Source organism: Dendrobates tinctorius, unplaced genomic scaffold (assembly GCF_039654945.1).
Source record: "Dendrobates tinctorius isolate UK_male_01 unplaced genomic scaffold, ASM3965494v1 ptg000102l, whole genome shotgun sequence".
Lineage (NCBI taxonomy): Eukaryota > Metazoa > Chordata > Amphibia > Anura > Dendrobatidae > Dendrobates > Dendrobates tinctorius.
In genome coordinates, this window is record NW_027361770.1 from 9,677,940 (window position 1) to 9,696,067 (window position 18,128).

The following is an 18,128-nucleotide window of genomic DNA, read 5'->3' on the forward strand; positions in this document are numbered from 1 at the left end:
AGCACTATGATCCAGCACACTGCTTGGTTTATGTCGTGATTACAATGAAATTTTTTAAGCGTGTGCGTTCGTGGAATATTTTCTGTCATGTTAAACATATGTACGCATGATGCATGCGGATCAAACGCTGCAAGTCAGCTCTAGTTACTAAGGAATTCATGCCCAATGCCCATACTGCGAGCAGTGTCCGGTGAATCACACACTTTCTGTATGAGGAGCTCCAGGAGCCGGCTCCGACCTAGACGTGTGAGTGCTGACTGCACCGGAGCGGACTCATGGAGGGCCTCAGCACGATGTAGTCACTTCGGAGGTGGGAAAATGAGGTCCTCAGGGAACCTCCTCCGATCAGGTCAGCACTGAGGGGTCCAGAGGAGCGGCTATGGCGAGGAGCACAAACTCCACCTCCGGTATAGACGACACCGAAAACACAGACTTTGCCCCTTGTGTCGACGTCATCACACAACGCCAGCAAAACGTGACGTCTTTTACGTGAGACGGGTGTAGGGAGAAGAAACATGGCGGCCCCCGGAAAGAAAAAAATAATCCAACAGGATGAGCTGAGGCGGTTAATGAAGGCAAAACAAAGGGAAACTGCAGCCAAGAAAAAGATCGAGTCCCCTCTGGCTAAATATCCTTCTTATCATTAAGGACTGAACGGTAAAGTCACATGTGGATGAGCGGACAGCACCGCGCCATTCTGGGAATCAGGTCCTAAGTCTGATCGTTACCTCCAATAGACGGCGCCAGGTATCCTCTCCTGGAGAGCTAATGACATGTCCCTCTACATGTGTGCTGTACATAAGGGCTGGATGATGTGTGTGTGTATACACTCCCTCTACATGTGTACAGTACATAAGGGCTGGATGATGTGTGTGTATACACTCCCTCTACTTGTGTGCTGTACATAAGGGCTGGATGATGTGTGTGTGTGTACACTCCCTCTACATGTGTGCTGTACATAAGGGCTGGATGATGTGTGTGTATACACTCCCTCTACATGTGTGCTGTACATAAGGGCTGGATGATGTGTGTGTGTATACACTCCCTCTACATGTGTACAGTACATAAGGGCTGGATGATGTGTGTGTATACACTCCCTCTACTTGTGTGCTGTACATAAGGGCTGGATGATGTGTGTGTGTATACACTCCCTCTACATGTGTGCTGTACATAAGGGCTGGATGATGTGTGTGTATACACTCCCTCTACATGTGTGCTGTACATAAGGGCTGGATGATGTGTGTGTCTATACACTCCCTCTACATGTGTACAGTACATAAGGGCTGGATGATGTGTGTGTATACACTCCCTCTACTTGTGTGCTGTACATAAGGGCTGGATGATGTGTGTGTGTGTGTGTGTATACACTCCCTCTACATGTGTGCTGTACATAAGGGCTGGATGATGTGTGAGTATACACTCCCTCTACATGTGTGCTGTACATAAGGGCTGGATGATGTGTGTGTGTATACACTCCCTCTACATGTGTGCTGTACATAAGGGCTGGATGATGTGTGAGTATACACTCCCTCTACATGTGTGCTGTTCATAAGGGCTGGATGATGTGTGTGTGTGTATACACTCCATCTACATGTGTGCTGTACATAAGGGCTTGATGATGTGTGTGTATACACTCCATCTACATGTGTACAGTACATAAGTGCTGGATGATGATGTGTGTGTACACTCCCTCTGCATGTGTGCTGTACATAAGGGCTGGATGATGTGTGTGTATACACTCCATCTGCATGTGTGCTGTACATAAGGGCTGGATGATATGTGTGTGTGTGTGTGTGTGTATACACTCCCTCTACATGTGTGCTGTACATAAGGGCTGGATGATATGTGTGTATACACTCCATCTACATGTGTACAGTACATGAGAGCTGGATGATGTGTGTGTGTATACACTCCCTCTACATGTGTGCTGTACATAAGGGCTGGATGATGTGTGTGTATACACTCCATCTACATGTGTACAGTACATGAGAGCTGGATGATGTGTGTGTGTGTATACACTCCCTCTACATGTGTACAGTACATAAGGGCTGGATGATGTGTGTGTGTGTGTATACACTCCCTCTACATGTGTGCTGTACATAAGGGCTGGATGATGTTTGTGTGTGTGTGTGTATACACTCCCTCTACATGTGTGCTGTACATAAGGGCTGGATGATGTGTGTGTATACACTCCCTCTACATTTGTACCGTACATAAGGGCTGGATGATGTGTGTATACACTCCCTCTACATGTGTGCTGTACATAAGGGCTGGATGATGTGTGTGTATACACTCCCTCTACATGTGTACAGTACATAAGGGCTGGATGATGTGTGTGTATACACTCCCTCTACATGTGTACAGTACATAAGGGCTGGATGATGTGTGTGTATACACTCCCTCTACATGTGTACAGTACATAAGGGCTGGATGATGTGTGTGTGTTTGTGTATACACTCCATTTTGCATGTGTGCTGTACATAAGGGCTGGATGATGTGTGTGTATACACTCCCTCTACATATGTACAGTACATAAGGGCTGGATGGTGTGTGTGTGTGTGTGTGTGTGTTTGTTTGTGTATACACTCCATCTACATGTGTACAGTACATAAGGGCTGGATGATCTGTGTGTATACACTCCCTCTACATATGTAGAGTACATAAGGGCTGGATGATGTGTGTGTATACACTCCCTCTACATGTTTACAGTACATAAGGGCTGGATGATGTGTGTGTATACACTCCCTCTACATGTGTACAGTACATAAGGGCTGGATGATGTGTGTGTATACACTCCCTCTACATGTGTGCTGTACATAAGGGCTGGATGATGTGTGTGTGTGTGTGTATACACTCCCTCTACATGTGTGCTGTACATAAGGGCTGGATGATGTGTGTGTGTATACACTCCCTCTACATGTGTGCTGTACATAAGGGCTGGATGATGTGTGTGTATACACTCCCTCTACTTGTGTGCTGTACATAAGGGCTGGATGATGTGTGTGTGTGTATACACTCCCTCTACATGTGTGCTGTACATAAGGGCTGGATGATGTGTGTATACCGTCCCTCTGCATGTGTGCTGTACATAAGGGCTGGATGATGTGTGTATACACTCCCTCTGCATGTGTGCTGTACATAAGGGCTGGATGATGTGTGTGTGTGTGTGTGTGTGTGTATACACTCCCTCTACATGTGTGCTGTACATAAGGGCTTGATGATGTGTGTGTGTGTATACACTCCCTCTACATGTGTGCTGTACATAAGGGCTGGATGATGTGTGTGTGTGTATACACTCCCTCTACATGTGTGCTGTACATAAGGGCTGGATGATGTGTGTGTGTGTATACACTCCATCTACATGTGTGCTGTACATAAGGGCTGGATGATGTGTGTGTATACACTCCCTCTACATTTGTACAGTACATAAGGGCTGGATGATGTGTGTGTGTGTGTATACACTCCCTCTACATGTGTACAGTACGTAAGGGCTGGATGATGTGTGTGTATACACTCCCTCTACATGTGTGCTGTACATAAGGGCTGGATGATGTGCGTGTGTGTGTGTGTGTATACACTCCCTCTACATGTGTGCTGTACATAAGGGCTGGATGATGTGTGTGTGTGTATACACTCCATCTACATGTGTGCTGTACATAAGGGCTGGATGATGTGTGTGTATACACTCCCTCTACATTTGTACCGTACATAAGGGCTGGATGATGTGTGTATACACTCCCTCTACATGTGTGCTGTACATAAGGGCTGGATGATGTGTGTGTATACACTCCCTCTACATGTGTACAGTACATAAGGGCTGGATGATGTGTGTGTATACACTCCCTCTACATGTGTACAGTACATAAGGGCTGGATGATGTGTGTGTGTTTGTGTATACACTCCATTTACATGTGTGCTGTACATAAGGGCTGGATGATGTGTGTGTATACACTCCCTCTACATATGTACAGTACATAAGGGCTGGATGGTGTGTGTGTGTATGTTTGTGTATAAACTCACCCTACATGTGTACAGTACATAAGGGCTGGATGATGTGTGTGTATACACTCCCTCTACATATGTACAGTACATAAGGGCTGGATGATGTGTGTATACACTCCCTCTACATGTGTGCTGTACATAAGGGCTGGATGATGTGTGTGTGTGTATATACACTCCCTCTACATGTGTGCTGTACAAAAGGGCTGGATGATGTGTGTGTGTGTGTATACACTCCATCTACATGTGTGCTGTACATAAGGGCTGGATGATGTGTGTGTATACACTCCCTCTACATTTGTACCGTACATAAGGGCTGGATGATGTGTGTATACACTCCCTCTACATGTGTGCTGTACATAAGGGCTGGATGATGTGTGTGTATACACTCCCTCTACATGTTTACAGTACATAAGGGCTGGATGATGTGTGTGTATACACTCCCTCTACATGTGTACAGTACATAAGGGCTGGATGATGTGTGTGTATACACTCCCTCTACATGTGTGCTGTACATAAGGGCTGGATGATGTGTGTGTGTATACACTCCCTCTACATGTGTGCTGTACATAAGGGCTGGATGATGTGTGTGTGTATACACTCCCTCTACATGTGTGCTGTACATAAGGGCTGGATGATGTGTGTGTATACACTCCCTCTACATGTGTGCTGTACATAAGGGCTGGATGATGTGTGTGTGTGTGTGTATACACTCCCTCTACATGTGTGCTGTACATAAGGGCTGGATGATGTGTGTGTATACACTCCCTCTACTTGTGTGCTGTACATAAGGGCTGGATGATGTGTGTGTATACACTCCCTCTACATGTGTGCTGTACATAAGGGCTGGATGATGTGTGTATACCGTCCCTCTGCATGTGTGCTGTACATAAGGGCTGGATGATGTGTGTATACACTCCCTCTACATGTGTGCTGTACATAAGGGCTGGATGATGTGTGTATACACTCCCTCTACATGTGTGCTGTACATAAGGGCTGGATGATGTGTGTATACCGTCCCTCTGCATGTGTGCTGTACATAAGGGCTGGATGATGTGTGTGTGTGTGTATACACTCCCTCTACATGTGTGCTGTACATAAGGGCTGGATGATGTGTGTGTGTGTGTGTATACACTCCCTCTACATGTGTGCTGTACATAAGGGCTGGATGATGTGTGTGTGTGTGTGTGTATACACTCCCTCTACATGTGTGCTGTACATAAGGGCTGGATGATGTGTGTGTGTGTATACACTCCCTCTACATGTGTGCTGTACATAAGGGCTGGATGATGTGTGTGTATACACTCCCTCTACTTGTGTGCTGTACATAAGGGCTGGATGATGTGTGTGTGTGTATACACTCCCTCTACATGTGTGCTGTACATAAGGGCTGGATGATGTGTGTATACCGTCCCTCTGCATGTGTGCTGTACATAAGGGCTGGATGATGTGTGTATACACTCCCTCTGCATGTGTGCTGTACATAAGGGCTGGATGATGTGTGTGTGTATACACTCCCTCTACATGTGTGCTGTACATAAGGGCTGGATGATGTGTGTGTGTATACACTCCCTCTACATGTGTGCTGTACATAAGGGCTGGATGATGTGTGTGTGTGTGTATACACTCCCTCTACATGTGTGCTGTACATAAGGGCTGGATGATGTGTGTGTGTGTATACACTCCATCTACATGTGTGCTGTACATAAGGGCTGGATGATGTGTGTGTATACACTCCCTCTACATTTGTACAGTACATAAGGGCTGGATGATGTGTGTGTGTGTGTATACACTCCCTCTACATGTGTACAGTACGTAAGGGCTGGATGATGTGTGTGTATACACTCCCTCTACATGTGTGCTGTACATAAGGGCTGGATGATGTGCTTGTGTGTGTGTGTGTATACACTCCCTCTACATGTGTGCTGTACATAAGGGCTGGATGATGTGTGTGTGTGTATACACTCCATCTACATGTGTGCTGTACATAAGGGCTGGATGATGTGTGTGTATACACTCCCTCTACATTTGTACCGTACATAAGGGCTGGATGATGTGTGTATACACTCCCTCTACATGTGTGCTGTACATAAGGGCTGGATGATGTGTGTGTATACACTCCCTCTACATGTGTACAGTACATAAGGGCTGGATGATGTGTGTGTATACACTCCCTCTACATGTGTACAGTACATAAGGGCTGGATGATGTGTGTGTGTTTGTGTATACACTCCATTTACATGTGTGCTGTACATAAGGGCTGGATGATGTGTGTGTATACACTCCCTCTACATATGTACAGTACATAAGGGCTGGATGGTGTGTGTGTGTGTGTTTGTGTATACACTCCCTCTACATGTGTACAGTACATAAGGGCTGGATGATGTGTGTGTATACACTCCCTCTACATATGTACAGTACATAAGGGCTGGATGATGTGTGTAAGGGCTGGATGATGTGTGTGTGTGTGTATATACACTCCCTCTACATGTGTGCTGTACAAAAGGGCTGGATGATGTGTGTGTGTGTATACACTCCATCTACATGTGTGCTGTACATAAGGGCTGGATGATGTGTGTGTATACACTCCCTCTACATTTGTACCGTACATAAGGGGTGGATGATGTGTGTATACACTCCCTCTACATGTGTGCTGTACATAAGGGCTGGATGATGTGTGTGTATACACTCCCTCTACATGTGTACAGTACATAAGGGCTGGATGATGTGTGTGTATACACTCCCTCTACATGTGTGCTGTACATAAGGGCTGGATGATGTGTGTGTGTATACACTCCCTCTACATGTGTGCTGTACATAAGGGCTGGATGATGTGTGTGTATACACTCCCTCTACATGTGTGCTGTACATAAGGGCTGGATGATGTGTGTGTGTGTGTGTGTGTATACACTCCCTCTACATGTGTGCTGTACATAAGGGCTGGATGATGTGTGTGTGTGTATACACTCCCTCTACATGTGTGCTGTACATAAGGGCTGGATGATGTGTGTATACCGTCCCTCTGCATGTGTGCTGTACATAAGGGCTGGATGATGTGTGTATACACTCCCTCTACATGTGTGCTGTACATAAGGGCTGGATGATGTGTGTATACACTCCCTCTACATGTGTGCTGTACATAAGGGCTGGATGATGTGTGTATACCGTCCCTCTGCATGTGTGCTGTACATAAGGGCTGGATGATGTGTGTGTGTATACACTCCCTCTTCATATGTGCTGTACATAAGGTCTGGATGATGTGTGTGTGTGTGTATACACTCCCTCTACATGTGTGCTGTACATAAGGGCTGGATGATGTGTGTGTGTGTGTGTATACACTCCCTCTACATGTGTGCTGTACATAAGGGCTGGATGATGTGTGTGTGTGTATATACACTCCATCTACATGTGTGCTGTACATAAGGGCTGGATGATGTGTGTGTATACACTCCCTCTACATTTGTACCGTACATAAGGGCTGGATGATGTGTGTATACACTCCCTCTACATGTGTGCTGTACATAAGGGCTGGATGATGTGTGTGTATACACTCCCTCTACATGTGTACAGTACATAAGGGCTGGATGATGTGTGTGTATACACTCCCTCTACATGTGTACAGTACATAAGGGCTGGATGATGTGTGTGTATACACTCCCTCTACATGTGTGCTGTTCATAAGGGCTGGATGATGTGTGTGTATACACTCCCTCTACATGTTTACAGTACATAAGGGCTGAATGATGTGTGTGTATACACTCCCTCTACATGTGTACAGTACATAAGGGATGGATGATGTGTGTGTGTGTGTGTATACACTCCCTCTACATGTGTACAGTACGTAAGGGCTGGATGATGTGTGTGTATACACTCCCTCTACATGTGTGCTGTACATAAGGGCTGGATGATGTGTGTGTATACACTCCCTCTACATGTGTGCTGTACATAAGGGCTGGATGATGTGTGTGTATACACTCCCTCTACATGTGTGCTGTACATAAGGGCTGAATGATGTGTGTGTATACACTCCCTCTACATGTGTACAGTACATAAGGGCTGGATGATGTGTGTGTGTATACGCTCCTCCCTCTACATGTGTACAGTACATAAGGGCTGGATGATGTGTGTATACACTCCATCTACATGTGTGCTGTACATAAGGGCTGGATGATGTGTGTGTATACACTCCCTCTACATGTGTGCTGTACATAAGGGCTGGATGATGTGTGTGTATACACTCCCTCTACATGTGTACAGTACATGAGAGCTGGATGATGTGTGTGTATACACTCCCTCTACTTGTGTGCTGTACATAAGGGCTGGATGATGTGTGTGTGAATACACTCCATCTACATGTGTGCAGTACATAAGGGCTGGATGATGTGTGTGTGTGTATACACTCCCTCTACATGTGTGCTGTACATAAGGGCTGGATGATGTGTGTGTATACACTCCCTATACATGTGTGCTGTACATAAGGGCTGGATGATGTGTGTGTATACACTCCCTATACATGTGTACAGTACATAAGGGCTGGATGATGTGTGTGTATACACTCCATCTACATGTGTGCTGTACATAAGGGCTGGATAATGTGTGTGTATACACTCCCTCTATATGTGTGCTGTACATAAGGGCAGGATGATGTGTGTGTGTGTACACTCCCTCTACATGTGTGCTGTACATAAGGGCTGGATGATGTGTGTGTATACACTCCATCTACATGTGTGCTGTACATAAGGGCTGGATGATGTGTGTGTATACACTCCCTCTACATGTGTACAGTACATGAGAGCTGGATGATGTGTGTATATACACTCCCTCTACATGTGTACAGTACATGAGAGCTGGATGATGTGTGTGTATATACACTCCCTCTACATGTTTACAGTACATAAGGGCTGGATGATGTGTGTTTGTGTATACACTCCCTCTACATGTGTGCTGTACATAAGGGCTGGATGATGTGTGTGTGTATACACTCCCTATACATGTGTACAGTACATAAGGGCTGGATGATGTGTGTGTGTGTGTACAGTACATGAGAGCTGGATGATGTGTGTGTTTACACTCCCTCTACATGTGTGCTGTACATAAGGGCTGGATGATGTGTGTGTATACACTCCCTCTACATGTGTGCTGTACATAAGGGCTGGATGATGTGTGTGTGTGTGTATACACTCCCTCTACATGTGTGCTGTACATAAGGGCTGGATGATGTGTGTGTGTGTGTGTATACACTCCATCTACATGTGTGCTGTACATAAGGGCTGGATGATGTGTGTGTATACACTCCCTATACATGTGTATAGTACATAAGGGCTGGATGATGTGTGTGTATACACTCCATCTACATGTGTGCTGTACATAAGGGCTGGATGATGTGTGTGTGTGTGTATACACTCCATCTACATGTGTACAGTACGTAAGGGCTGGATGATGTGTGTGTATACACTCCCTCTACATGTGTACAGTACATAAGGGCTGGATGATGTGTGTGTGTGTGTATACACTCCCTCTACATGTGTACAGTACGTAAGGGCTGGATGATGTGTGTGTATACACTCCCTCTACATGTGTGCTGTACATAAGGGCTGGATGATGTGTGTGTATACACTCCCTCTACATGTGTGCTGTACATAAGGGCTGGATGATGTGTGTGTATACACTCCCTCTACATGTGTGCTGTACATAAGGGCTGGATGATGTGTGTGTATACACTCCCTCTACATGTGTGCTGTACATAAGGGCTGGATGATGTGTGTGTATACACTCCCTCTACATGTGTGCTGTACATAAGGGCTGAATGATGTGTGTGTATACACTCCCTCTACATGTGTACAGTACATAAGGGCTGGATGATGTGTGTGTGTATACGCTCCTCCCTCTACATGTGTACAGTACATAAGGGCTGGATGATGTGTGTATACACTCCCTCTACATGTGTGCTGTACATAAGGGCTGGATGATGTGTGTGTGTATACACTCCCTCTACATGTGTACAGTACATAAGGGCTGGATGATGTGTGTGTGTGTGTGTGTGTGTGTGTATATACACTCCCTCTACATGTGTGCTGTTCATAAGAGCTGGATGATGTGTGTGTACAGTACGCAAGGGCTGGATGATGTGTGTGTATACACTCCCTCTACATGTGTACAGTACGTAAGGGCTGGATGATGTGTGTGTGTATACACTCCCTCTACATGTGTACAGTACGTAAGGGCTGGATGATGTGTGTGTATACACTCCCTCTACATGTGTGCTGTACATAAGGGCTGGATGATGTGTGTGTATACACTCCCTCTACATGTGTACAGTACGTAAGGGCTGGATGATGTGTGTGTATACACTCCCTCTACATGTGTGCTGTACATAAGGGCTGGATGATGTGTGTGTATACACTCCCTCTACTTGTGTGCTGTACATAAGGGCTGGATGATGTGTGTGTGTATACACTCCCTCTACATGTGTGCTGTACATAAGGGCTGGATGATGTGTGTGTGTGTGTATACACTCCATCTACATGTGTGCTGTACATAAGGGCTGGATCATGTGTGTGTGTGTGTATACACTCCCTCTACATGTGTGCTGTACATAAGGGCTGGATGATGTGTGTGTGTATACACTCCCTCTACATGTGTGCTGTACATAAGGGCTGGATGATGTGTGTGTATACACTCCCTCTACTTGTGTGCTGTACATAAGGGCTGGATGATGTGTGTGTGTGTATACACTCCCTCTACATGTGTGCTGTACATAAGGGCTGGATGATGTGTGTATACCGTCCCTCTGCATGTGTGCTGTACATAAGGGCTGGATGATGTGTGTATACACTCCCTCTGCATGTGTGCTGTACATAAGGGCTGGATGATGTGTGTGTGTGTGTGTGTGTATACACTCCCTCTACATGTGTGCTGTACATAAGGGCTGGATGGTGTGTGTGTGTGTATACACTCCCTCTACATGTGTGCTGTACATAAGGGCTGGATGATGTGTGTGTGTGTGTGTGTATACACTCCCTCTACATGTGTGCTGTACATAAGGGCTGGATGATGTGTGTGTGTGTATACACTCCATCTACATGTGTGCTGTACATAAGGGCTGGATGATGTGTGTGTATACACTCCCTCTACATTTGTACAGTACATAAGGGCTGGATGATGTGTGTGTGTATACACTCCCTCTACATGTGTACAGTACATAAGGGCTGGATGATGTGTGTGTGTGTGTGTGTATATACACTCCCTCTACATGTGTGCTGTTCATAAGAGCTGGATGATGTGTGTGTACAGTACGCAAGGGCTGGATGATGTGTGTGTATACACTCCCTCTACATGTGTACAGTACATAAGGGCTGGATGATGTGTGTGTGTGTGTGTGTGTGTATACACTCCCTCTACATGTGTACAGTACGTAAGGGCTGGATGATGTGTGTGTGTATACACTCCCTCTACATGTGTACAGTACGTAAGGGCTGGATGATGTGTGTGTGTATACACTCCCTCTACATGTGTGCTGTACATAAGGGCTGGATGATGTGTGTGTATACACTCCCTCTACATGTGTACAGTACGTAAGGGCTGGATGATGTGTGTGTATACACTCCCTCTACATGTGTGCTGTACATAAGGGCTGGATGATGTGTGTGTATACACTCCCTCTACATGTGTGCTGTACATAAGGGCTGGATGATGTGTGTGTGTGTGTATACACTCCCTCTACATGTGTGCTGTACATAAGGGCTGGATGATGTGTGTGTGTGTGTGTATACACTCCATCTACATGTGTGCTGTACATAAGGGCTGGATGATGTGTGTGTGTGTGTATACACTCCCTCTACATGTGTGCTGTACATAAGGGCTGGATGATGTGTGTGTGTATACACTCCCTCTACATGTGTGCTGTACATAAGGGCTGGATGATGTGTGTGTATACACTCCCTCTACTTGTGTGCTGTACATAAGGGCTGGATGATGTGTGTGTGTGTATACACTCCCTCTACATGTGTGCTGTACATAAGGGCTGGATGATGTGTGTATACCGTCCCTCTGCATGTGTGCTGTACATAAGGGCTGGATGATGTGTGTATACACTCCCTCTGCATGTGTGCTGTACATAAGGGCTGGATGATGTGTGTGTGTGTGTATACACTCCCTCTACATGTGTGCTGTACATAAGGGCTGGATGGTGTGTGTGTGTGTATACACTCCCTCTACATGTGTGCTGTACATAAGGGCTGGATGATGTGTGTGTGTGTGTATACACTCCCTCTACATGTGTGCTGTACATAAGGGCTGGATGATGTGTGTGTGTGTATACACTCCATCTACATGTGTGCTGTACATAAGGGCTGGATGATGTGTGTGTATACACTCCCTCTACATTTGTACAGTACATAAGGGCTGGATGATGTGTGTGTGTGTGTGTATACACTCCCTCTACATGTGTACAGTACGTAAGGGCTGGATGATGTGTGTGTATACACTCCCTCTACATGTGTGCTGTACATAAGGGCTGGATGATGTGCTTGTGTGTGTGTGTGTATACACTCCCTCTACATGTGTGCTGTACATAAGGGCTGGATGATGTGTGTGTGTGTGTGTGTATACACTCCATCTACATGTGTGCTGTACATAAGGGCTGGATGATGTGTGTGTATACACTCCCTCTACATTTGTACCGTACATAAGGGCTGGATGATGTGTGTATACACTCCCTCTACATGTGTGCTGTACATAAGGGCTGGATGATGTGTGTGTATACACTCCCTCTACATGTGTACAGTACATAAGGGCTGGATGATGTGTGTGTATACACTCCCTCTACATGTGTACAGTACATAAGGGCTGGATGATGTGTGTGTGTTTGTGTATACACTCCATTTACATGTGTGCTGTACATAAGGGCTGGATGATGTGTGTGTATACACTCCCTCTACATATGTACAGTACATAAGGGCTGGATGGTGTGTGTGTTTGTGTATACACTCCCTCTACATGTGTACAGTACATAAGGGCTGGATGATGTGTGTGTATCCACTCCCTCTACATATGTACAGTACATAAGGGCTGGATGATGTGTGTATACACTCCCTCTACATGTGTGCTGTACATAAGGGCTGGATGATGTGTGTGTATACACTCCCTCTACATGTGTGCTGTACATAAGGGCTGGATGATGTGTGTGTATACACTCCCTCTACATGTGTGCTGTACATAAGGGCTGGATGATGTGTGTGTATACACTCCCTCTACATGTGTGCTGTACATAAGGGCTGAATGATGTGTGTGTATACACTCCCTCTACATGTGTACAGTACATAAGGGCTGGATGATGTGTGTGTGTATACGCTCCTCCCTCTACATGTGTACAGTACATAAGGGCTGGATGATGTGTGTATACACTCCATCTACATGTGTGCTGTACATAAGGGCTGGATGATGTGTGTGTATACACTCCCTCTACATGTGTGCTGTACATAAGGGCTGGATGATGTGTGTGTGTATACACTCCCTCTACATGTGTACAGTACATAAGGGCTGGATGATATGTGTGTGTGTGTGTGTGTGTATATACACTCCCTCTACATGTGTGCTGTTCATAAGAGCTGGATGATGTGTGTGTACAGTACGCAAGGGCTGGATGATGTGTGTGTATACACTCCCTCTACATGTGTACAGTACATAAGGGCTGGATGATGTGTGTGTGTATACACTCCCTCTACATGTGTACAGTACGTAAGGGCTGGATGATGTGTGTGTGTATACACTCCCTCTACATGTGTACAGTACGTAAGGGCTGGATGATGTGTGTGTATACACTCCCTCTACATGTGTGCTGTACATAAGGGCTGGATGATGTGTGTGTATACACTCCCTCTACATGTGTACAGTACGTAAGGGCTGGATGATGTGTGTGTATACACTCCCTCTACATGTGTGCTGTACATAAGGGCTGGATGATGTGTGTGTGTGTGTGTATACACTCCCTCTACATGTGTGCTGTACATAAGGGCTGGATGATGTGTGTGTGTGTATACACTCCATCTACATGTGTGCTGTACATAAGGGCTGGATGATGTGTGTGTGTGTGTGTGTGTATACACTCCCTCTACATGTGTGCTGTACATAAGGGCTGGATGATGTGTGTGTATACACTCCCTCTACTTGTGTGCTGTACATAAGGGCTGGATGATGTGTGTGTGTGTATACACTCCCTCTACATGTGTGCTGTACATAAGGGCTGGATGATGTGTGTATACCGTCCCTCTGCATGTGTGCTGTACATAAGGGCTGGATGATGTGTGTATACACTCCCTCTGCATGTGTGCTGTACATAAGGGCTGGATGATGTGTGTGTGTGTGTGTGTATACACTCCCTCTACATGTGTGCTGTACATAAGGGCTGGATGGTGTGTGTGTGTGTATACACTCCCTCTACATGTGTGCTGTACATAAGGGCTGGATGATGTGTGTGTGTGTATACACTCCCTCTACATGTGTGCTGTACATAAGGGCTGGATGATGTGTGTGTGTGTATACACTCCATCTACATGTGTGCTGTACATAAGGGCTGGATGATGTGTGTGTATACACTCCCTCTACATTTGTACAGTACATAAGGGCTGGATGATGTGTGTGTGTATACACTCCCTCTACATGTGTACAGTACATAAGGGCTGGATGATGTGTGTGTGTGTGTGTATATACACTCCCTCTACATGTGTGCTGTTCATAAGAGCTGGATGATGTGTGTGTACAGTACGCAAGGGCTGGATGATGTGTGTGTATACACTCCCTCTACATGTGTACAGTACATAAGGGCTGGATGATGTGTGTGTGTGTATACACTCCCTCTACATGTGTACAGTACGTAAGGGCTGGATGATGTGTGTGTGTGTATACACTCCCTCTACATGTGTACAGTACGTAAGGGCTGGATGATGTGTGTGTATACACTCCCTCTACATGTGTGCTGTACATAAGGGCTGGATGATGTGTGTGTATACACTCCCTCTACATGTGTACAGTACGTAAGGGCTGGATGATGTGTGTGTATACACTCCCTCTACATGTGTGCTGTACATAAGGGCTGGATGATGTGTGTGTATACACTCCCTCTACATGTGTGCTGTACATAAGGGCTGGATGATGTGTGTGTGTGTGTGTATACACTCCCTCTACATGTGTGCTGTACATAAGGGCTGGATGATGTGTGTGTGTGTATACACTCCATCTACATGTGTGCTGTACATAAGGGCTGGATGATGTGTGTGTGTGTGTGTGTGTATACACTCCCTCTACATGTGTGCTGTACATAAGGGCTGGATGATGTGTGTGTGTATACACTCCCTCTACATGTGTGCTGTACATAAGGGCTGGATGATGTGTGTGTGTACACTCCCTCTACTTGTGTGCTGTACATAAGGGCTGGATGATGTGTGTGTGTGTATACACTCCCTCTACATGTGTGCTGTACATAAGGGCTGGATGATGTGTGTATACCGTCCCTCTGCATGTGTGCTGTACATAAGGGCTGGATGATGTGTGTATACACTCCCTCTGCATGTGTGCTGTACATAAGGGCTGGATGATGTGTGTGTGTGTGTGTGTATACACTCCCTCTACATGTGTGCTGTACATAAGGGCTGGATGGTGTGTGTGTGTGTATACACTCCCTCTACATGTGTGCTGTACATAAGGGCTGGATGATGTGTGTGTGTGTGTGTATACACTCCCTCTACATGTGTGCTGTACATAAGGGCTGGATGATGTGTGTGTGTGTATACACTCCATCTACATGTGTGCTGTACATAAGGGCTGGATGATGTGTGTATACACTCCCTCTACATGTGTACAGTACGTAAGGGCTGGATGATGTGTGTGTATACACTCCCTCTACATGTGTGCTGTACATAAGGGCTGGATGATGTGCTTGTGTGTGTGTGTGTATACACTCCCTCTACATGTGTGCTGTACATAAGGGCTGGATGATGTGTGTGTGTGTATACACTCCATCTACATGTGTGCTGTACATAAGGGCTGGATGATGTGTGTGTATACACTCCCTCTACATTTGTACCGTACATAAGGGCTGGATGATGTGTGTATACACTCCCTCTACATGTGTGCTGTACATAAGGGCTGGATGATGTGTGTGTATACACTCCCTCTACATGTGTGCTGTACATAAGGGCTGGATGATGTGTGTGTATACACTCCCTCTACTTGTGTGCTGTACATAAGGGCTGGATGATGTGTGTGTGTGTATACACTCCCTCTACATGTGTGCTGTACATAAGGGCTGGATGATGTGTGTATACCGTCCCTCTGCATGTGTGCTGTACATAAGGGCTGGATGATGTGTGTATACACTCCCTCTGCATGTGTGCTGTACATAAGGGCTGGATGATGTGTGTGTGTGTGTGTGTATACACTCCCTCTACATGTGTGCTGTACATAAGTTCTGGATGGTGTGTGTGTGTGTATACACTCCCTCTACATGTGTGCTGTACATAAGGGCTGGATGATGTGTGTGTGTGTGTGTGTATACACTCCCTCTACATGTGTGCTGTACATAAGGGCTGGATGATGTGTGTGTGTGTATACACTCCATCTACATGTGTGCTGTACATAAGGGCTGGATGATGTGTGTGTATACACTCCCTCTACATTTGTACAGTACATAAGGGCTGGATGATGTGTGTGTGTATACACTCCCTCTACATGTGTACAGTACATAAGGGCTGGATGATGTGTGTGTGTATATACACTCCCTCTACATGTGTGCTGTTCATAAGAGCTGGATGATGTGTGTGTACAGTACGCAAGGGCTGGATGATGTGTGTGTATACACTCCCTCTACATGTGTACAGTACATAAGGGCTGGATGATGTGTGTGTGTGTGTGTGTGTGTATACACTCCCTCTACATGTGTACAGTACGTAAGGGCTGGATGATGTGTGTGTGTATACACTCCCTCTACATGTGTACAGTACGTAAGGGCTGGATGATGTGTGTGTATACACTCCCTCTACATGTGTGCTGTACATAAGGGCTGGATGATGTGTGTGTATACACTCCCTCTACATGTGTACAGTACGTAAGGGCTGGATGATGTGTGTGTATACACTCCCTCTACATGTGTGCTGTACATAAGGGCTGGATGATGTGTGTGTATACACTCCCTCTACATGTGTGCTGTACATAAGGGCTGGATGATGTGTGTGTGTGTGTATACACTCCCTCTACATGTGTGCTGTACATAAGGGCTGGATGATGTGTGTGTGTGTGTGTATACACTCCATCTACATGTGTGCTGTACATAAGGGCTGGATGATGTGTGTGTGTGTGTGTGTGTATACACTCCCTCTACATGTGTGCTGTACATAAGGGCTGGATGATGTGTGTGTGTATACACTCCCTCTACATGTGTGCTGTACATAAGGGCTGGATGATGTGTGTGTATACACTCCCTCTACTTGTGTGCTGTACATAAGGGCTGGATGATGTGTGTGTGTGTATACACTCCCTCTACATGTGTGCTGTACATAAGGGCTGGATGATGTGTGTATACCGTCCCTCTGCATGTGTGCTGTACATAAGGGCTGGATGATGTGTGTATACACTCCCTCTGCATGTGTGCTGTACATAAGGGCTGGATGATGTGTGTGTGTGTGTGTGTATACACTCCCTCTACATGTGTGCTGTACATAAGGGCTGGATGGTGTGTGTGTGTGTATACACTCCCTCTACATGTGTGCTGTACATAAGGGCTGGATGATGTGTGTGTGTGTGTATACACTCCCTCTACATGTGTGCTGTACATAAGGGCTGGATGATGTGTGTGTGTGTATACACTCCATCTACATGTGTGCTGTACATAAGGGCTGGATGATGTGTGTGTATACACTCCCTCTACATTTGTACAGTACATAAGGGCTGGATGATGTGTGTGTGTGTGTGTGTATACACTCCCTCTACATGTGTACAGTACGTAAGGGCTGGATGATGTGTGTGTATACACTCCCTCTACATGTGTGCTGTACATAAGGGCTGGATGATGTGCTTGTGTGTGTGTGTGTATACACTCCCTCTACATGTGTGCTGTACATAAGGGCTGGATGATG

At 45.8% G+C, this 18,128-nt stretch overlaps 1 protein-coding gene across 2 annotated transcripts in view; it reads left to right on the plus strand.

Moving 5' to 3' along the window:
* Positions 1 to 200: 200 nt before the first annotated feature.
* Positions 201 to 18,128, plus strand: part of ZNF830 (zinc finger protein 830) — a 215,894-nt gene continuing 197,966 nt past the window's right edge. The window contains exon 1 of one of the 2 annotated variants that reach the window (XM_073587730.1): positions 201 to 628. In XM_073587730.1, the coding sequence (XP_073443831.1) occupies positions 516 to 628 (113 nt within the window). In that variant the 5' untranslated portion in view covers positions 201 to 515. The remainder of the gene's footprint in view (positions 629 to 18,128) is intronic. The other variant, XM_073587727.1, reaches the window with a different exon arrangement.